The 24,545-nt window shown below is 37.8% G+C and overlaps 3 protein-coding genes across 3 annotated transcripts in view; all 3 read left to right on the top strand.

Annotated features, from left to right (window-relative positions):
- The window catches only part of LOC142143338 (major histocompatibility complex class I-related protein 1-like), a 719,063-nt gene that overhangs the window by 176,186 nt on the left and 518,332 nt on the right, over positions 1 to 24,545 (top strand). The window lies entirely within an intron of this gene.
- LOC142143337 (uncharacterized) lies at positions 3,405 to 8,809 on the top strand. Its single transcript, XM_075201099.1, has 2 exons — positions 3,405 to 4,103; positions 5,876 to 8,809. The coding sequence occupies exon 2, from the start codon at positions 6,274 to 6,276 to the stop codon at positions 7,657 to 7,659; it is 1,386 nt and encodes a 461-aa protein (XP_075057200.1). The 5' UTR covers positions 3,405 to 4,103; positions 5,876 to 6,273; the 3' UTR covers positions 7,660 to 8,809.
- Positions 12,250 to 24,545, top strand: part of LOC142142500 (major histocompatibility complex class I-related protein 1-like) — a 189,804-nt gene continuing 177,508 nt past the window's right edge. Inside the window, exon 1 of the mRNA XM_075200385.1 lies at positions 12,250 to 12,349. Coding sequence (XP_075056486.1) covers positions 12,301 to 12,349 — 49 coding nt within the window. The 5' untranslated portion in view covers positions 12,250 to 12,300. The remainder of the gene's footprint in view (positions 12,350 to 24,545) is intronic.

Raw genomic sequence — 24,545 nt, 5'->3', positions numbered from 1 at the left:
GTTGGAGGTCACTAAGGGAAAAGTACGACACCTAGGTCCCTTAGTCTGGAGTCTTCCAATATTTGGCAAGCCGACTACTGTTTCATGTACAAAGAAACTTGAGTATTGGGAGACTGGGAAGAACGAACGGACAATAGCCCGCCTTACAAGTGTTGGTGAAAAGAACTGATGACATTATTAGAAGTGTTTATATACTAACGCAAGCTGAAGGAGACTGTATATGACATTATTGATAGACATAGGATGATGTTATTGATGAACATGTATTATCTAAATGTTGTCTGAGCTAAAAGAATGAATGCTTTGGACAAATTAACCTGTTAGACATGAAGAACTGTAGTAGAGTATGCTGTATAACTGATACATGTACTATCGCACTCTGTACCATTCCAAATAATGTATTATATGTTTTGTTGCACCCTTGAAGGGTATATAAAAGGTTATCTCCAAGCTCCAGAGGTATACAGTCTATAGTAAATGAAATAAATTGTTTTGAGGAGTAAGACTCTCTCTTATGATAACTTGTTTAGATCTACAGACAACATGGTCATACACAAAGGGGGACTTGCATTACAGAGCAATGAACAGTGGTACTGAGATCCTGCATATAAAATCTTTAAGGTGATAGTTTATTATACTATCAAAGGGTATCCTAATGTGGAGTTATTTGAATGCCTAAATAGTGGAGATATTTAGATTTCCACATAGAGGCAAACTTGGCTTTAAGGCTCTACAAGCTCTCCTGGGTGATGTTAATTGGAAGAGCCCATGTCTTAGATGTATTAAGCTTATAGAAAGAGGCTTTACTAAACTGAGATAAAATACTGTGGATGGCTGACAGTGAGGTCTCTGGGTCAGTGACGCACAACAGGACGTTGTCGGCGAACAAACATAGTTTATGAAATACTCCTCCCAAAATCATACCCCTACACTCCTCACGATACCCCTACACTCCTCACTCGAACCACGAGTTGCTCAATCTCTAAAAGATATATAAGAGTGGACAGTGGTCATCCTTGATGGGTCCCATTTGAAATAAGGAAATTTGCAGAAAGAAAGCAGTTGCTGAACACCCGGCCAGAGGGTCCTGTGTATAGTGCCAGAATAACCTTCAGAATCGCTCCACTAAATACAAATTGTTCAAGGACCCTTGTAATGTGTGACCAGTGGAGTTTGTCTAACGCCTTTTTGCCATCTATTGAGAGAAGCAACATTACAGTGTTGGTGTTATAGACATGTTCTATCAAATTGAAAATGTATCTCGAACTATCAGTAGCCTGTCATCCCGCGACAAACCCCACTTGATCTGGGTGTATCAACGTGCAATATAATAATGAAGGTCTGTTGGTGTTGAGTTTTGCAAGATTTAACATCTAAATTTATTAAGGCAATTGGCCTATAATTTTTACAATCAGTAGGGTCTTTGCCTGGTTTTTAAATAACTAACTGTCGAAGTCGTATAATTGGATGAACAAAAGTATACTGGTTAATATTGTTTTGCCGTGAGATTGCGATCAGTATGCCACGTTACATGTCGCATGGCACGATCGCAGGGTAAAATACGCACGCATGCGCACTCTAACATTTCGTTATATATATATTTCATATTTATATTGATTCCATACCACAGTGATTTATGAGCAGACAGTATTTAGTTTATTATTAGTTTATATATTATGATTATATGTACACTTTAGTGTTATTTAAGGTCTAGGTTACAGGAAACGTGTCATGTCTGGTATCATTTTAATTCCCTATTCATCAGCAGTTGTCCGGTTCTTTCGCCGAAGAGATCGCACATTGCATACTCTAGTTAGTGATGTTAGGGAAAAAAACACTTAAAGTGATACTGACTATAAAATGCTAATAGACTAGTTGTAACTGGATTCTTGGCGGGAAAGTCAGAGCACAACCCCTGGAGAGATGACCCCCACCTTTGGATATTTTGGTTTGAACTGGCCTTTGACCTGCAGCACTCTGGACCTTCCTGATACCTGGACCAAGAGAAGCAAGCCACACCATCTGCATTATTCTCTCTGTAACACTGAGTGTATATAATAACAGCTCATGGCACTGGCCTCAGTCTTGTCTGAGCACAGTATTCTGAAGTGAAATACTGTCCGCTGGTACCAGTGGGAACGTAGCGGTATGTATTTATCTTTTGGTATTGGCTGTACTGTATTATAATCATGTATTGAACTGTTAAATTTTACATCTGCTAAAATAAATTACTTTGTGCTTTGGAAACACAATACAATCGCTTTTGCAATGCTTATTTGAAAATGATAGAATTACTTTAATATAACCATTTTATGAGATTCAAATATTTCGGCTTGAAAACTACCTATCGAACTGTTCCTTTAGTGTTTCTACCTCTGACACATTCTCCACGCCACTCCCACTACATGTTGGGGTCCCACAAGGCTCTCCTGGCCATTTAATTTTTCACTATTCACCTCTTCACTTGGGGCACTAATCCGCTCATTAGGCCTCCAATACTACCTCTACGCTGATGATGAATCTATATCTCTTCCCCTGACCTCTCTCTTTCTGTGCCATCTCGTGTAACCAACTGTCATTCTGCTATCTCCACATGGATGTCCCAACGCTACCTAAAGCTCAACATGTCCAAAACAGAGCTTATTATCATCGCCCCTACCAGAGTCACCACCTGCCCTCAAATCTCCCTCACTGTCAATAACACCACAATTTCCTCAGTCTCCCAAGCCCGCTGCCTTGGTGTCACACTTGATTCCACTCTTTGCTTTATTCCTAACATCCAGACTCTCTACTGGGCCTGTCGACTTTAAAAACATAGCCAGAATACGCCCTTTTCTTACTCAACATGCTACCAAAACTCATTCATTCTCTTATCAGCTCCCTTCTTGACTATTGCAACTTCCTGCTATCTGCTATTCCTGACACCCATATATCCACACTTCCATCCATCCTAAATGCTGCTGCAAGGCTGATCTTTCATTCTCACTGCTCCACATCTGCTGCATCACTTTACAAATCCCTACACTGAATTGCAAGAATAAAATGTAGATAAAGAGAGGAGGTGATTTCAGCGTTACTGGATTTCCAAAACAAAACAGAATTCACATCAAACAACTGACTTGTAAAATATCCGTATTGTTCATAGACTGTATGAAGTTTTCAAAATCACGGTCTATTGGAAATAAACTTACAGTAACAAAGTAATAGGCACTCCCGTAGCAGTTACTTGTAAAGAAGAAAGTCATCCGCTTTCTCAGAGGTGTTCAATGTAGATCTTCATGAATCAGACTGGTTCGTATAACCCAAATCCACAGCTGTTGATGATATCAAAGATCTGTCTAATCTTCACCTCTCAGCCGCAGAGCAGATGGTGTGTGGGAGAAAAAAAGACATGCTTGTATAGTACGTTGTGAGAGATATACATTTTATGAACTTCTTAATGTAATGCATTTTGTATAATTACTATTGAAAGAAGAATAGTCTGCAAGCTGCAGAATATTCTCCATGAACTCTGCCTCACATTCATTTCTTTCTCGCCAACATGTCTCTTCTCAAGAATGTGCACATCCAGCAACGTTGGTACCAGGAGCCACCGACCCCCACTTGAGGCCTACGTGACTGTGATAAGACATCTGCTCTACGTCATGCCCACAAACTGCTGACATGGACAAGTTGCCTTGAGAAACCTTGCATTCCTTATCTCTCTTTTTCTGTGAAACTATGTATAAATAAAACTACTCTGACTTAGGGCTGGTCAGAACCAGATACATTTTCAGCCCAACATCTGAAGTTGTCTGTCTCTCTATCGATCGATACCCACAAGGTATAGCAGCTGGAGTTCAGGAGAAAGGACCCATTTAGGTCATCTCTGACAGTTTCAGTGGGGGCTCGCCGCCGGGATCTCCAATACATCAGACCTCCCGACAACGGGGTTCTCCCTTTCCAGACAGACAGACGTTAATCCAGCGCTGGTGAGCAAAAAGCTTTATTTTTGCTCTTAGAGCTGTCTCTGTGGAGGGGGAATTATCCCAGCTCGAGGGTACTGCAGTCTGATTGACGGAGATCCCTGAACTCTGGCAACAGATACTATTAAGAGTATCAAGGTACTTGTGTGTAATCTGTCTTGTATTGTTACATGTATTGATATATTGTCTTCTCTATGCCATACACCTGATACATATATGCACATGAATAACACCACAGAACTCAGTCAGATCACACAGTTGACCCTGCAAATAATCTTGATTGTATACTTGATTGTGTTTTTTGTTGGATTTTAGTAAAAGTAGTCAGGAACATTCAGAAAGGCAGACCAGCTGCAAACTTGTTGTAAAGCAAAACAGGAACAAATAAAAGTTTTCTCATTCAAAATATATTGGACTATAAGGTAATCCCAGTGTGGGAAATAAAGGGTCCAAGACAGGAGAGAAATCCGAAAAGTACGGGGATCTAGACCCCATAAAGTATATGCGAAAGCATAAAGGCAAGGATTTCATAAAAGGGATGAGAAAACTGTTGAAAGCTGCAGGGGTGTCTGAGAACGGTATATTAAAAGTTCCATTTTTGAAACAACTAATTAAAGACAATGAGAAAGCACTGAAAGAAAAAGGTTATTTTGACAGATGTGTTGCATGGTGTAAAATGTCAGAAGAATTAGAGAATGACAATGATTGCTGTGATATGTTACAGTTAACAAATTTAAGTGACACTGATGAAATAGAAAATGTATCACAAGCTAAATGATATAATGACTAAAACAATGAATCAAGTAGGTTGTGTACTAAAAATGTATGTTTAAATGCTGCGCAGCTGAAGAGTGAGATGTGCCCCTCCCTTATTCTGTGTAAAAGATTTCAGTGTGTTGAGATAAGAAGCACTCTGTGTTTTTTTGTTATCTGACAATGTATGTAACATTGATAAAATGGTTCTTCCAAGTATGTTTCTATTTTTCAATAGGAAAAATATGTCCTGAGTGCTGATTGATATTAGCATGTTGAAGCTAATGTGTATTTAGTCTAATGCTGGGACATGTAGTTCCACAGCAGTAGGCTGGAAGATAGCAGTTAAGTTTTCTTTCTCTGTATGTGAGTTTTATCTCCTTCTTACTGTGTGTGAGGGAGATCCGTGTTTGTCTGTCTTGACCGTTTTACAAGAGACATGTTTCAAGGTTGAAAAAGCTGTACTGTTGTAAATGTAATGTTTTTGAAGAGATGCAAAAGAAGTTTTAAAGTCTTTGGTCCGTCACAAGACTGTAAATAATGTACATTATCACTATTATTGGTTTCAGAACAAAGTTGGCTGGGGTCCAACAAGCCGTTTCTATATTTGAACAAAGTAATTTTTTTTTATTTATTTTTTTGAGAAAAATAGCTTTCTCTTTAATGAAGTTGAGAATTGTGGGAGTGAGCTTTACATGGAGAGATATTACAAGCTGTTTTTATCTGTGTAAAATGGCGCTGATAAATGTTCTCAGAAATCAGGAGGGTTTGTTATGCCCATAAAGAATTGTTACGAGATAAAATGTTGTCTGTGAGCGAGAATTGTGAATATATATTTGTACTGTAAACATGGAAATCACAGAATCTGGAAATATGTGTGAATATTTGGTTTACAAGGAGATGATGAGAAAGGAGTGGCTTTGAACACTCGCCCAGGTCTCGTCACTTTGACATTCCCTGTTTGTGAGATTAGGGACTGCCTCTTTGAGGAAATCAGTTTTTCATTGCGTGGAACGCATAGCGTCACAGTTAAAGCTACAAAGAGAAACTTTTAAGCAAGTGTCGTATTAGCAGCTGTTCAACGCGAATTAATAACAGTTACTGTAATTCCTAGTGAATAAATGTTAATCTTTATGCAAAAGTTTTTTTCTTCACAGATCTCCAGCAAAAAAGACCATTTAGGCAATCCAGATTGCATTGATCCAACTTCCAATGAATAGAAGTTGCAATATGTTTTGGTCAACAGCTGAACAAAAAGCAGCTTTTGAGCTGATCAAAGATTTAATCACAAGCGCCCCAGCCCTTGGGCTACCTAACTATGAACTACCGTTTAACTTGTTCTGCCATGAACAAGAAGGGCACGCTCATGGCGTACTAACACAAGAGCATGGGAGCAGACAAAGACCACTAGCATACTACTCCCAGAAGCTAGATTCTGTCATAATAGGGGCCCCAAAATGTATAAAAGCAGTAGCAGCAGCCGCTTTATTGCTACAAAAAAGTTGCAGACATAGTGCTGAATTACCCTCTCACCATTCAGGTACCACACTCAGTCATGGAAATACTGAATCAAGCCAGAACAAAACACATCTCAGTGGCTAGATTAACTAAATATGAAGTAGCACCACTGACACCCTCAAACGTTACACTAAAAAGATGCACAGTTTTAAATCCAGCAACATTGTTCCCAAGTTGCATGGATATAAAAGAGGGGAGTAACAGTATAGATGCTGCAGACAGTAACACTATAGATGCTGCAGACACAGACAGTAACACTATAGATGCTGCAAACGCAGACAGTATAGAAAGTGATGCTGAAGACACAGACAATATACAGAGTGTTGAGACTGTGACAAAGCAGGAAACACAACTAAAAAATTTTCTCTGTGATCATGACTGTCTAGCCTTAATGGATCTGGAAACTAAACCTCCCGGGGATGTTAAAGAGACACCTCTTAGCAACCCTGATTTACTCCTGTTTGTAGATGGGTCCAGGTACTATGAGGAGGGCTCTCCCAAAACAGGTTATGCAGTTACAACAGAAACAGACATTGTACTCCAGCAACCCCTCCCACCAAGTCAATCTGCACAGCAAGCTGCATTAGAAGCACTTATAAGTGTATGTCAGTATGCAGAAGGGAGAACAGCTAACATTTACACTGACTCCAGATATGCCTTTGGGGTTGCACATGACTATCAAAGTATTTGGAAGAACAGACACTTTATGGCCTCTAACGGTAAACCCATTAAAAATGCAGAAATCATTTTGAGGTTATTTGCTGCATTAGAACTGCCCAAGGAAGTGGCAGTCATAAAGGTAAAAGCACACACCAGAGAGCAGACTATGGAAGTAAGAGGGAACAGACTAGCAGACCAGGCTGCAAAAGCTGCAGCAGACTTACCGCTAGTACAACACTATTTAGTGTCCACAACACCCCCCACCCTCCCTATAGATCTGGAAATGCTAAAAATCCTACAAAAGCAAGCAGCAGTATCTGAAAGAGAGGAGTGGAAAAAGAGGGGGGCGGAACACATAGAGGGCATATGGGCCACAACAGACAGACACTGTCTCCCTAGAGTCCTATTTACTACACTGACTGCTCTAGTGCATGGGCCTTCCCATGTTTCAAAAGACGCAATAATTAACACTGTATTCAGACACTGGATTGCGTCAGGCTTCAGCACAGCTGCCAGTAATCTGGAAAAGGCCTGCGCCATCTGTAACACACACAACCCTGGTCACACAGTAACAGTACCTCCCAGGGTGACACCTAAACCCCTCTACCCCTTTCAGCGCATACAGATAGATTACATTCAGCTACCCAAATGTGGAATATATGAATATGTCCTAGTAGCTACTGATCTATTCTCCAGTCTCTTCGGAAGCGTGGGCGATATCCAAAGCCACAGCGAAAAATACAGCCAAGAAGCTGCTATCTGAGGTAGTATGTAGATACGGGGTTCCAGAGGTGATTGAATCAGACAGAGGTACTACTTTTACAGGAGAAGTGATGACATCTATCATGTCAGACTTGGGAATTGCTCAAGCATTCCATACCCCCTACCACCCGCAGAGTAGTGGCAAGGTAGAAAGGCTAAATGGCACTCTCAAGCTCAAAATACAGAAAGCCATGAAAAGCACAGGGATGCCCTGGCTGCAATGCCTTCCCCTCGCCCTATACTCAGTCAGGACAACACCTAATAAGAAACACAGGCTGAGCACCTATGAAATACTGTTTGGGGGGCCGCCAAAGACAGGGTGTTATTTTCCACAATCTTTAGTTAAACACCAAGGTGAACTGACTAGTTATGTGAAAGAACTACAGAAGTCCCTCACTAACATACATTCTCGAGTTTTCTCTTCAATCCCAGATCCAGAGGATTGCACTGGAACACATGCTCTGGTGCCAGGAGATTACGTCTTCGTAAAAAGACACGTGAGGAGGTCTCTGGAACCACGATTTGAGGGGCCATATCAAGTTCTGTTGACTACACCCACTTCTGTGAAACTCGAAGGAAAGGATCCTTGGATCCACGCCAGCCACTGCAAAAAGGCTACGGTGACCCAGGAAAAACAATGAAGGGGAGTAAGGTCCTTTAAAAAAATTGTTCTTTTTCTATGTTTTCCTACAGCCTTTTCTAACTTAGAAGAGCCAGAGAATGTTATAGCACACTTGCACAACGCCATCAGTCAAATAACCAATACCAGCAACTGCTGGGTATGTTCTCGTACTCCTACCATCAGTAAAAATATAGCTCTGGTTCCCATACCTTTGAGTAGTGAAGAGCTGACTAAAATAAGAGAGGGAAACTTCTCATGTGGACGCATGGTCAGCCACAAGTATAAAACCACCAGATACCCAGTAGTAAAACTAAACACGAATGGAGTCAGACCAAAATATTGTTTCAATAAGGGAATAGAATCCAATAGGGCTATAAATGAGTCAATATGGACCCTATATGGCCAAATACGCATTAGTTACCAAAATAAGAGTTTCCCTTTAGGGTCCGTCCCTAAATCACGCTGTCAGGTTATAGTAAATTTCACCCAACCTTATTTATCACACTGTAATTCTAAATGCAGCCAAACAGTGAAGATGAAAACCCAGTTAATACAACATCAACTTGTATTAGACTACATCACTGCTCAGTCAGGAGGGTACTGTTTGACCCTAGAAACAGAATACGCAATACATTGTTGTAACTTTGTAACAAATGACACTGATAATCCAGAAGAAGTAATAGACAGGTACATGACAGAAGCCAAAGAAATGAAGGAGAATTTCAGGAAAGAAAATTTTGACCCCGATACAGTAAATAATGGCTGGTGGACATCAGCCTTCTCATGGTTAAATCCTAGCAATTGGGGCACAGGTATTTTCGCATGGATTTCAGGCATTTTAATATGTATAGCTAAGATATTAGCTTTATTGTTGTTGCTATATGTCATTTTTAAACTAAGCTTATGTTTTTTCCAATGCTGTTTGAAAAGGTGCAGAAATGATCTCATTCTGAATAAAAAGTCTCTTAAAAGACATGTAAAGCCCAAACCAGTATCAGAGGTTTACCTTGTCCTCTCCGAGCTTTAAGGCTCTTTTATACTCTCCCCCCCAGTCTTTCCCATTTTCTTTTTTTATTATTTTTAAGAATTAGGTGTACATGAACCATAGACCTGATTGAATGTATCTTTACCATCCTCTAAGGGCCTATTAGAGGTTCCATTGAATTGAATGAAGTAGGTCGGGTGCAGGAGTGCTTCATGCACACCAAAAGGATAGGCAGGGTAATTATAAAAATGATAAAAAGAGGGGTTTATGTGAGAGATATACATTTTATGAACTTCTTAATGTAATGCATTTTGTATAATTACTATTGAAAGAAGAATAGTCTGCAAGCTGCAGAATATTCTCCATGAACTCTGCCTCACATTCATTTCTTTCTCGCCAACATGTCTCTTCTCAAGAATGTGCACATCCAGCAACGTTGGTACCAGGAGCCACCGACCCCCACTTGAGGCCTACGTGACTGTGATAAGACATCTGCTCTACGTCATGCCCACAAACTGCTGACATGGACAAGTTGCCTTGAGAAACCTTGCATTCCTTATCTCTCTTTTTCTGTGAAACTATGTATAAATAAAACTACTCTGACTTAGGGCTGGTCAGAACCAGATACATTTTCAGCCCAACATCTGAAGTTGTCTGTCTCTCTATCGATCGATACCCACAAGGTATAGCAGCTGGAGTTCAGGAGAAAGGACTTGTTTAGGTCATCTCTGACAACGTTTTGGACAAAAATTTATTAAAATGAAAATAAAAACCACATAGGACCGGGATTAAATTGCCCGTACCAGATGATGAATAGGTAACAATCACAAAGACTTTAAAAAAAGATCTTTTTCAACCTCTTTTTAAAGTCGAAACGCGTCTGTGAAGTGTGGACAGGAGATTTTTGATTGCCTAGTACCTTTCTTGGTGACTATTACATCTTGGTTCAAATCGTTGGGATTCTCGTTTTAAACTAGATATCTTTGTGATTGTTACCTATTCATCATCTGGTACGGGCAATTTAATCCCAGTCCTATATGGTTTTTATTTTCATTTTAATAAATTTTTGTCCAAAACGTACTATACAAGCATGTCTTTTTTCTCCCACACACCATCTGCTCTGCGGCTGAGAGGTGAAGATTAGACAGATCTTTGATATCATCAGCAGCTGTGGATTTGGGTTATACGAACCAGTCTGATTCATGAAGATCTACATTGAACACCTCTGAGAAAGCGGATGACTTTCTTCTTTACAAGTAACTGCTACGGGAATGCCTATTACTTTGTTACTGTAAGTTTATTTCCAATAGACCGTGATTTTGAAAACTTCGTACAGTCTATGAACAATACGGATATTTTACAAGTCAGTTGTTTGATGTGAATTCTGTTTTGTTTTGGGAATCCAGTAACGCTAAAATCACCTCCTCTCTTTATATCTACATTTTATTCTTGCGATTCTGTGTATTTGGAAATCCAGTAGCACTGCAATCACTCCCTCGTCTTATAATTTTATATATATTCAATTTAGAGCTTATGTGCGGTTGTGTTGGGAGTGATTAACTGCTGCAACTGTAGATCTAGTGCTTAGTGTGGTTCTACACCTGTTTGTTATATTAAATCCCTACACTGGCTCCCTTTGTCCTCCAGAAATAAATTCAAATTACTCACCGTTACCTATAAAGCCCTCAGCAAAACTACCCCTGTATACATCTCAAATCTCATATTAAAATACTGTCCCTCCTGTCCTCTTAGATTTACTTCTGACCTGCACCTTGTCTAATCTCTGGTAACCACCTCTCACTCCCACATACAAGACTTCTCCCGTGTTGCTCCCCAGTTATGGAATTCCCTACCACGCTCAAACAGACTTTCCCACAGCCTTCAAATCTTTAGACAGTCTTTGAAAACCCATCTCTTTTTTAGAGGTCACTTTATCTCCAAAAACACTATTTACACTAATGCACCCTCACAACTGTCCCAATCTCCACTCTGAGCCGCTACTCTTTTTTCAACTGTGTCCCCTTCCACTTAGAATGTAAGATCTCTTAAGAGCAGGGTCCTTCATACCCTTTGTTTTCATGTCTGAGTTTATTTTGTCTACCTTGTATGTCGCTGTTTATGTATTTACTGTTTTCCTCACTGTACGGCCCTGCGGAGCACTGTGGCGCCTGACAAATCTACGATGATGATGATATTAATAATAATAATAACTTAATCAGGCCCCATTTCAGCAGCAGGTTTGACTGATCAGCTGCTGAGTAGAAAGCATGTGAGTAGAAAGTGTTGCCTGCTCAGCTGCTAGGTAATGAGTAGTGTTGAGTCTTGCACGAGCTGGTAATCAGCTGCAATGTGGAATACTGTTTACCAGCTCAGCAACAGGTGAGTACAGCTGCTCAGCAACAGACACACAGCAACTCTGCAATTCAGCAAAATTTGGATTAGATTCCTGAGGCAGCAGAGCAGCAAGAACATAAGAACATAACACTATGGAAGCGGTGCCTCTGCTTATTGTTTTATCATAACTGCTAATTGCAATGGTATCAGGGCCATAGGGAGGATTCCTAAACAGGTTGAGACGTTCAACCCCTCGCAACACTGATACCACTGGAATTAGCAGCGTAGCTGATACGCTATGCGGGTTTGCTGCTTCTATAACTTGAGTATCATATTTTGATATCTTTGTATGGATTGAAGACTATACTACATAATAAATATAATAACTGGAACACTGAAAGTCCCATGATAGTTTAAAATGTATTTATTGGAGGCAAAAGTTCTTTACACACTGAGGCCCACTTGATCTAAAACCCGCCCTGTTTTCCATGCACACGCTGCCTGGTAACTGCTGAACATATATCTGTTCATTTCCCTATTGGCAGAGATCCAGACAACATCCAATCAGCAGAGAGAACCAGGCATCCTGTATATAATGTTACTGACTCACTGGGTGACACTATTACATTATGAATTTCTCTCAACTGAAGTTTGTGCTGTTATTGATCCAGGTCCCCTAATATATCACATACAGAAGGAGAATGTACCCCCTCTTCCTGCTTATTCTGGGGGTCTCAGGAGTGTATTCTGGTGAGTACGTGTGGAGGAGATCAGTTATATATTAATATGTATTTTGGTTATAAGTGGTGCTCATCCTAGCAATTTAATAACATTATATAACATAGCAATATATACAACACTGAAGATGTTTATCAACAGTTTTTAGTTAGAGGCAGAAAGCTTCAGAGATTCATATAAAACGCAGAGAAAACTTCTGCACCCGCCAACATTATAATGAAAGTGTTTTAGTTTGTGACGATTATAGAATTGTTAGAATATAATCTCCTAAAGGTTACATTCCAGTACAATGTTACTTATTACCTGTGTTCATTGTTTAACTTCATAAACACAAAATTGGTCAATAAAATAAGGTCTGTTTCTATTTTTGAGATAGTACCAGTTATTTTTCCTTTTAGAGTTTAGCCATCTTTTTTTTTTATCTATAGCAGCTGATATTATACATATCCAATGTATACAATATAACACAAACAACTTTTGAATACAATTGGTTACAAATTAATAGACCACAGGTTTATAAGTAAATACTTAAGCTAATATGTATGTATGTATATATGTATGTAAGGTGTCTGATGGACCTGCCAGAGGATCCAGCATATATCTGCCTACCTGGGTGTAAGTTGAAAAATAATGGGAACACCAAAAATAAGATGAAACTGCTGGAATTTTTTAATTATTGTTAAAAAAAATTGAAGGGTGGGGTAGAAGGGGAGGAGAAACCATAGGAGAGTACTACTGACTCATACTTACATAAATGGTATGTATAACCCATGGTTGTACTTATTTGGCGAGATTTTCCAGTGACAATAGTGAGTGTTTCAATATTGGGAGAAGAGGAAAAGGATATTCTACTAAGTTTAATTATTTGTTCAGTTTATCCAAATCTCCAAGGAAATTGAATTGTCTGCAATGAATAAGCTGAGGTTGATCTGTAATTTTTAGGAAGTTGGTTAAAGTAAACTGCACGTTGTCTGATAATAATCATATCTTATACTGTTTGGGATTGATATTTTTATTCACTTTATATCTGAATTTGATCTAATGTTTAGCAGCTTAAAGTTCTATACAGAATGTGTAGATTAAAGGGGATGAAAGTTGAATATGGACAAGCTTAGTCCATTAGTCAAAACTAAAGAGGATGCGTTATGATAAAAGCCTTGAATAGCCTGGAGAAATTGTCCATGAAACCTCTGCTGCCCTTTTTATACCGTTCATGTGCATAAATATAAAAAATATTTTACAAGCGCCAAAAAAAAAATCAAACAGAGCAGCATGAAGAGTTTGTAGAAGCATCAACCACAACATGTATAACAAACAGCTATAGCAAACAGATTAAACTCTTATATCAGGTGCTTGTGTATTATAAACATTTTAGCAAAGAATGAATTAAGTTTCAGTATTGTCTTATATTAACTCTATTCCAAAAATAATTTGTTCTTAAAGTCTTGAAATAGCATGATAAAGTTATATGTAGACTATTTTAATGGGCTATTTCATTATGTTACTATTCATATATCCAACCACACATTATAGTAAATTATCATATACCCCTATTTTATTTGCAGGGTATTACATTATCGTCATCATATACTGTACATGTATTTATACACTTGTTACTCTCTGTATACTAGTAAACATTACTGTACCTGTTATTACCATCATCATATACTGTACATGTATTATACACTTGTCACTCTCTGTATACTAGTATACATTACTGTACCTGTTATTACCATCATCATATACTGTACATGTATTATACACCTGTCACTCTCTGTATACTAGTATACATTACTGTACCTGTTATTACCATCATATACTGTACATGTATTATACACCTGTCACTCTCTGTATACTAGTATACATTACTGTGCCTGTTATTACTATCATATACTGTACATGTATTATACACCTGTCACTCACTGTATACTATTATACATTACTGTACCTGTTATTACCATCATCATATACTGTACATGTATTATACACTTGTCACTCTCTGTATACTAGTATACATTACTGTACCTGTTATTACCATCATCATATACTGTACATGTATTATACACCTGTCACTCTCTGTATACTAGTATACATTACTGTACCTGTTATTACCATCATATACTGTACATGTATTATACACCTGTCACTCTCTGTATACTAGTATACATTACTGTGCCTGTTATTACCACCATCATATACTGTACATGTATTATACACCTGTCACTCTCTGTATACTAGTAAACAATACTGAACCTGTTATTATCATCATCATATACTGTACATGTATTATACACCTGTCACTCTCTGTATACTAGTATACATTACTGTACTTGTTATTATCATCATCATATACTGTACATGTATTATACACCTGTCACTCTCTGTATACTAGTATACATTACTGTACCTGTTTTTACCATCATCATATACTACACATGTATTATACATCTGTCACTCTCTGTATACTAGTATACATTACTGTACCTGTTATTACCATCATCATATACTGTACATGTATTTGATACCTGTCACTCTCTGTATACTAGTGTACATTACTGTACCTGTTATTACCATCAGCATATACTGTACATGTATTATACACCTGTCACTCTCTGTATACTAGTAAACATTACTGAACCTGTTATTATCATCATCATATACTGTACATGTATTATACATCTGTCACTCTCTGTATACTAGTAAACATTACTGAATCTGTTATTATCATCATCATATACTGTACATGTATTATACACCTGTCACTCTCTGTATACTAGTATACATTACTGTACCTGTTTTTATCCCCATCATATACTGTACATGTATTATACACCTGTCACTCTCTGTATACTAGTCTAAATTACTGTACCTATTACTATCATCATATGCTGTACATGTATTATACACCAGTCACGGTCTATATACTAGTATGCATTACTGTACTTGTTATTACCATCATCATATACTGTATATGTATTATACACCAATCACTCTCTGTATACTAATATACATTACTGTACCTGTAATTACCATCATCATATACTGTACATGTATTATACATCTGTCACTCTCTGTATACTAGTAAACATTACTGAATCTGTTATTATCATCATCATATACTGTACATGTATTATACACCTGTCACTCTCTGTATACTAGTATACATTACTGTACCTGTTATTATCCCCATCATATACTGTACATGTATTATACACCTGTCACTCTCTGTATACTAGTCTAAATTACTGTACCTATTACTATCATCATATGCTGTACATGTATTATACACCAGTCACGGTCTATATACTAGTATGCATTACTGTACTTGTTATTACCATCATCATATACTGTATATGTATTATACACCAATCACTCTCTGTATACTAATATACATTACTGTACCTGTAATTACCATCATCATATACTGTACATGTATTATACATCTGTCACTCTCTGTATACTAGTAAACATTACTGAATCTGTTATTATCATCATCATATACTGTACATGTATTATACACCTGTCACTCTCTGTATACTAGTATACATTACTGTACCTGTTATTATCCCCATCATATACTGTACATGTATTATACACCTGTCACTCTCTGTATACTAGTCTAAATTACTGTACCTATTACTATCATCATATGCTGTACATGTATTATACACCAGTCACGGTCTATATACTAGTATGCATTACTGTACTTGTTATTACCATCATCATATACTGTATATGTATTATACACCAATCACTCTCTGTATACTAATATACATTACTGTACCTGTAATTACCATCATCATATACTGTACATGTATTATACACTTGTCACTCTCTGTATACTAGTATACATTACTGTACTTGTTATTATCATCATCATCATATACTGTACATGTATTATACACCTGTCACTCTCTGTATACTAGTATAAATTACTGTACCTGTTATAACCATCATATACTGTACATGTATTATACACCTGTCACTCTCTGTATATTAGTATACATTACTGTACTTGTTATTACCATCATCATATACTGTACATGTATTATACACCTGTCACTCTCTGTATACTAGTATACATTACTGTGCCTGTTATTACCATCATATACTGTAAATGTATTATACACCTGTCACTCTCTGTATACTAGTATACATTACTGTACCTGTTATTACCATCATCATATACTGTACATGTATTATATACCTGTCACTCTCTGTATACTAGTATACATTACTGTACTTGTTATTATCATCATCATATACTGTACATGTATTATACACCTGTCACTCTCTGTATACTAGTATACATTACTGTACCTGTTATTACCATCATCATATACTGTACATGTATTATACACTTGTCACTCTCTGTATACTAGTATACATTACTGTACTTGTTATTATCATCATCATATACTGTACATGTATTATACACCTGTCACTCTCTGTATACTAGTATAAATTACTGTACCTGTTATAACCATCATATACTGTACATGTATTATACACCTGTCACTCTCTGTATATTAGTATACATTACTGTACCTGTTATTACCATCATCATATACTGTACATGTATTATACACCTGTCACTCTCTGTATACTAGTATACATTACTGTGCCTGTTATTACCATCATATACTGTACATGTATTATACACCTGTCACTCTCTGTATTCTAGTATACATTACAGTACTTGTTATTATCATTATCATATACTGTAAATGTATTATACACCTGTCACTCTCTGTATACTAGTATACATTACTGTACCTGTTATTACCATCATCATATACTGTACATGTATTATATACCTGTCACTCTCTGTATACTAGTATACATTACTGTGCCTGTTATTACCATCATATACTGTACATGTATTATACACCTGTCACTCTCTGTATTCTAGTATACATTACTGTACCTGTTATTACCATCATCATATACTGCACATGTATTATACACCTGTCACTCTCTGTATACTAGTATACATTACTGCACCTATTATTATCATCATATACTGTACATGTATTATACACCTGTCACTCTCTGCATACTAGTATACATTACTGTATCTGTTATTACCATCATATACTGTACATGTATTATACACCTGTCACTCTCTGTATACTAGTATACATTACTGTACTTGTTATTACCATCATCATATACTGTACATGTATTATACACCTGTCACTCTCTGTATACTAGTATACATTACTGTACCTGTTATTACCATCATCATATACTGTACATGTATTATACATATGTCACTCTCTGTATACTAGTATACATTACTGTACCTGTTATTACCATCATCATATACTGCACATGTATTATACACACCTGTCACTCTCTGTATACTAGTATACATTACTGTACCTGTTATTACCATCATATACTGTACATGTATTATACACCTGTCACTCTCTGTATACTAGTATACATTACTTTACCTGTTATTACCATCATCATATACTGCACATGTATTATACACACCTGTCACTCTCTGTATACTAGTATACATTACTGTACCTGTTATTACCATCATATACTGTACATGTATTATACACCTGTCACTCTCTGTATACTAGTATACATTACTGTACCTGTTATTACCATCATCATATACTGTACATGTATTATATACCTGTCACTCTCTGTATACAAGTGTACATTACTGCACCTGTTATTATCATCATCATATACTGTACATGTATTATACATCTGTCACTCTCTGTATACTAGTATACATTACTGTACCTGTTATTACCATTATCATATACTGTACATGTATTATACACCTGTCACTCTCTGTATATTAGTATACATTACTGTACCTGTTATTACCATCATCATATACTGTACATGTATTATACACCTGTCACTCTCTGTATACTAGTATACATTACTGTACCTGTTATTATCATTATCATATACTGTACATGTATTATACACCCGTCACTCTCTGTATTCTAGTATATATTACTGTACCTGTTATTACCATCATCATATACTGTACATGTATTATACACCTGTCACTCTCTGTATACTAGTATACATTACTGTACTTGTTATTATCATCATCATATACTGTACATGTATTATACACCTGTCACTCTCTGTATACTAGTATACATTACTGTACCTGTTATTACCATCATCATATACTGTACATGTATTATACACCTGTCACTCTCTGTATACTAGTATACATTACTGTACCTTTTATTACCATCATAATATACTGTACATGTATTATATACCTGTCACTCTCTGTATACTAGTATACATTACTGTACCTGTTATTACCATCATCACATACTGTACATGTATTATATACCTGTCACTCTCTGTATACTAGTATACATTACTGTACCTGTTTTTACCATCATCATATACTGCACATGTATTATACACCTGTCACTCTCTGTATACTAGTATACATTACTGTACCTGTTATTACCATCATCATATACTGTACATGTATTATACACCTGTCACTCTCTGTATACTAGTATACATTACTGTACCTGTTATTACCATCATCATATACTGTACATGTATTATACACCTGTCACTCTATGTATATTAGTATACATTACTGTAACTGTTATTACCATCATCATATACTGTACATGTATTATACACCTGTCACTCTCTGTATACTAGTATACATTACTGTACCTGTTATTACCATTATCATATACTGTACATGTATTATACACCTGTCACTCTCTGTATATTAGTATACATTACTGTAACTGTTATTACCATCATCAGATACTGTACATGTATTATACACCTGTCACTCTCTGTATACTAGTATACATTACTGTACCTGTTATTACCATCATCATATACTGTACATGTATTATACACCATTCACTCTCTGTATACTAGTATACATTACTGTACCTGTTGTTATTATCATCATATACTGTACATGTATTATACACCTTTCACTCTCTGTAAACTAGTATACATTACTGTACCGCTTATTACCATCATCATATACTGTACATGTATTATACACCTGTCACTCTCTGTATACTAGTATACATTACTGTACCTGTTATTACCATCATCATATACTGTACATGTATTATACAACTGTCACTCTCTGTATACTAGTATACATTACTGTACCTGTTATTACCATCATCATATACTGTACATGTATTATACACCTGTCACTCTCTGTATACTAGTATACATTACTGTACCTGTTATTACCATCATCATATACTGTACATGTATTATACACCTGTCACTCTCTGTATACTAGTATACATTACTGTACCTGTTATTATCATCATATACTGTACATGTATTATACACCTGTCACTCTCTGTAAACTAGTATACATTACTGTACCTGTTATTATCATCATATACTGTACATGTATTATACACCTGTCACTCTCTGTATACTAGTATACATTACTGTACCTGTTATTATCATCATATACTGTACATGTATTATACACCTGTCACTCTCTGTAAACTAGTATACATTACTGTACCTGTTATTGCCATCATCATATACTGTACATGTATTATACACCTGTCACTCTCTGTATACTAGTATACATTACTGTACCGCTTATTACCATCATCATATACTGTACATGTATTATACACCTGTCACTCTCTGTATACTAGTATACATTACTGTACCTGTTATTACCATCATCATATACTGTACATGTATTATACAACTGTCACTCTCTGTATACTAGTATACATTACTGTACCTGTTATTACCATCATATACTGTACATGTATTATACACCTGTCACTCTCTGTATACTAGTATACATTACTGTACCTGTTATCATCATCATTATATACTGTACATGTATTATACACCTGTCACTCTCTGTATACTAGTATACATTACTGTACCTGTTATTACCATCATCATATACTGTACATGTATTATACATCTGTCACTCTCTGTATACTAGTATACATTACTGTACCTGTTATTACCATCATCATATACTGTACATGTATTATACACCTGTCACACTCTGTATAGTAGTACATTATTTTGATTGTTGTTTTTATTATACTATAAGATAAATGTATGTATATATGTAATACTAGGCTTATTATATTGATGTGGTCAGTTTTCCTGTATGTCTCTCCCAGACAGTCACACTCTGGAGTATTTTTACACGTTGGTCACTGGAGAAGGATGGGGGCTGCCTGAGTTCTTTATATCTGGATATGTGGATGATCAGCAATTTGCAAACTATGACAGTGATTCTTGTCTTGCACGTCCTGTGGCTCATTGGATGAATAAAGCGGGGCCACTGTTCTTTCTCATGCAGAGACAGATTGCTAAAGACAATCATGCTTTTTTCAAGGTCTATGTGAGCGCAATGATGAGTCACTTGAATTGGACTGGAGGTGAGAAAGACACTACACTCTATGCACACTTAACATATAAACTACACTATGTATAAATTCTCACTACACCATACACGCTACATTTTGTAAACAAACCTAATGTACACGCAACACTGGATGTACACCCACATAAAATATACACTGGCTACTATACACGCATAAAATACACGCTACAGTATAAACACACATAACATTCACATTGCATGGTACTGTTGGGGTATTGGGGTGCACCGATACTTGTAATAATCACCTTCAATGTTGACCATTCAGACATCAGTTCAGTTAACTGGGGAACAGAAAGACACTTTGACACATTGATGATTTAATGATGCTAAGTAGCTATGATTCCGTTCTGATTAGAGGACTCTTGGCGTGTTTATTTAAAGGAAAAATCTTATAAGGGGTACAGCATCATCAGCAAATCATATTTGAGATTTAACAATATTGCATAAGAAAGCAGAAAGTTATTTTTAATGATATTCTTAAGTCTTGTCTGGAAATTTTAAAAGCATATCTGAAAAGGTGTGAAATTCCTTTAACCTTTTCTTATTATCCTGCGGTAATCTTTTGTTCCTGTGCTATAGGTGGGTGTGCGCTTACATCAAAGTTACTTTCTATTTAGTTTTTTTTTCTGCCAAGCTAGCATATTAAATAATAATCATTTCCACTTAAAGGAGAACGAGTCTGTTAACTGCTGCTAACCAAAAAGCAAGTTCATGTCAAGTAAAAATAACATACACACTGAACTGTGTACACACAAAACATACACACTACACTGTATACACAGATAAACCATGCATAGTACACTTTATACACTATATACACACATTAATGAACAAGACATTCAATAATCATGGATGCCACCCGTCAGTAAATTTACTCATAGTTACAAGGAGTTAAGTTTATGCCCTTCAATGAACGGAAACAGAGAAGAAAATAAATATGACATACCTCCCAACAATCCCAATATTGGCGAGCCATCTTGATTTGATGGCTGCAAAAGGGGTGAAGCTTAACAAAGAATGGGTGAGGTCTTACAGTACATCCCAACTGCCTCGATTTTGGCTGAACATCCCAATTTGCTGCCTGCAAAAGAGGTGGGGTGTAAATAAACGGGCATGGTGTATGGAACCAGTGTTACAACTCCTTATTCTAATCCATACCCAGACCGCACTTTTTAGGCCTGTTGTGATCAGAGAATATCAGTGATGGAACTGTAACATCTCCTTGGAAAAGCACTTCAGGGGTTAAATTCAATCTCCACAGGGAACACTTAGGAGTTGAGTGAATTAAGTTACCATTGTTATTTCTGTTTGCTCCCTATTGTCCACTAGTGAGTGTCACTCACCGGACTATTAGTTCTGCTAGTTCTAGATGTGGGCCTCTCTCTCTCTTGCCGTCGCCTGTCTTGTGCCGCGGCCGTCCGCCATCTTGACCAGATTATTGCGCATGTGCAGTCCTACAGACTGTTAAAACCTTGTTCCTATCATCATTGGTTGATTAATCACTCCTCACTACTTAAGACACCTGTTGCCCTATTACCCTTGTCCGTTCTTGGTCCTCATTCTGCTAAGATACCAAGGAGTCTCCTGTTCCTGCCTATGGTACCGGTTTGTCGTGGACGCTACCTGCACCTGGACAAGTTTTCACTCCACATCAGTGGTAGTACCTGCCAGCCGCAGACCGCTCCATGCTACATTGAATCTTACCTGCTCCTGAACAAGTCTTCTCTCCACATCAGTGGTAATTACCTGCCAGCCGCAGATTGCTCCATGCTACATTGTATCTTAACGGCTCCTGGACAAGTCTTCACTTTACATCAGTGGTAATACCTGCCAGCCGCAGACCGCTCCATGCTACATTTAATCTTACCTGTTCCAGGGCAAGTCTTCTCTCCACATCAGTGGTAATTACCTGCCAGACGCAGACCATTCCATGCTACATTAAAACTTACCTGCTCCTGGACAAGTCTTCACTCCACATCAGTGGTAATACCTGCCAGCCGCAGACCGTTCCATGTTACATTGCCTCTTACCTGCTCCTGGACAAGTCTTCTCTCCACATCAGTGGTAATTACCTGCCAGTCGCAGATCACTTCATGTTACATTGTATCTTACCTGCTCCTGGACAAGTCTTCACTCCACATCAGTGGTAATACCTGCCAGCCGCAGACCGTTCCAGGTTACATTGCCTCTTACCCTCTCCTGGACAAGTCTTCTCTCCACATCAGTGGTAATTACCTGCTAGCCGCAGACGGCTCTTTGCTATTTTGTATCTACCTGCTTCTGGACAAGTCTTCATTCCACATCGGTGGTACACATCCACTTTCGGGACTAAGTTCTATCATGCCTCTGTGGTAATAGCCGCGAGTCACTGACTCATCTACTACTCTGTATGATTGGCTCCTCACATAGACTTTCTTCAGTTGTTAAGCATCTGCCTGTTTTGTGCTGCCTGCGTGCTAAGCACTTTGGAACTCTCTTCTCCTATTATTACCGCTCATCATTCTGCCTGGTTAACATTGTTTCTACTGTTCAGAGACTACATTTATATATATATATATATTATTGATATTCCTTCTGCCATTCTGTTTAAGTAGCTCCGTGTATTTATTGTTCATAGCTGTTCCGTATATTCACCAAACTTCCCAGGGGGCCGCGACCTGCACAGTGGACGCCGCTAAAACCCATACTTCTTTGCGGGAGTTCCTGGAGAAGACCAGCCACTGTGTTAGACTCCAAGCCTCTGGTGAGTAAGGCTACATCTGGTGAATTCTGGGTAAAACTCCTAGTGCCCGTGACAGTGAGCTATACAAACAGCCAGTAGAAGGACCCATTTGTAGTCACCTTATGGAAGAAACCTGGGGGAAGGGGGCTGGATAGTGTGAGAAGCCCATCAATCGAGACCTTTTGCAACTCCCCTGGGCAGACAGTTCCCAAGGTGGGATTAAGAGGTGATAAAAGAGGCTAGCCTGGGAATTGAGAAAGAGTGACTGACTTTTGTCAAGAGGTGATGCTCTACCAGAAATTCACTGTGGAACATATCTCACTGGATTTATTTGAACTGATTTCCTCACTTGTTAGACCTGCTATTGTTAAGGGGGCCGTGCTGTATTTAATCCTGTTTTTTAGAATAAATCATCCTTCTAATTTTCCTCTAATACTGTGTCTGAGTGATTTGGAACCACGCATCCTCACATTTGGTAACAAACAGTAAAATACGGCTCAGTTTAGTCCCACCTAACCAATGGCCGAAGAACCGGAAAATCAAAATTTCAATGGCGGGAGGCCAGATTGCAGTTATCCCCATGGCCAGGGTTCATTTGGATTGGGGCCAGGGTTTGGGGCAGGCGAATATTGGACTTTTGGTTGGATTATTTACCCTTTTTTTTTTGGGAAATGATCTGGGTGGTGGATTGGCCAGCTATTTTGTGGGAGCAGGTGAATATGGAACTTTTGGATGGATTATTTACCCATGTTATTTTGGGGAATGATCTGGGTGGGGGATTGGCCAGCTATTTTGTTGGAGATATCACCCGGAGTCGAGCATGGGCTTTGGAGACAGTTCCCGAGGACTGACCCATACCAGCACCAGAAGCCTCTGTTGGATCAGCTGCCACACCACCTGAACCGCTGTCGGTGAGTAACGTTGTACCAGATTGACATGAATCTGGGGAAGGTAGATAGGACTGCATTTAGGGAAGCCCAACAGACTGACCCGTCCTTAGGTGGTCTCCGCACTGTGATGGAAAGGACAGATTGGGGACCTCAGGATGATAGGATCATGTC

Source organism: Mixophyes fleayi, chromosome 3 (genome assembly GCF_038048845.1).
Source record: "Mixophyes fleayi isolate aMixFle1 chromosome 3, aMixFle1.hap1, whole genome shotgun sequence".
Taxonomy (NCBI): domain Eukaryota; kingdom Metazoa; phylum Chordata; class Amphibia; order Anura; family Limnodynastidae; genus Mixophyes; species Mixophyes fleayi.
This window is presented reverse-complemented; position numbering and strand designations above follow the sequence as displayed.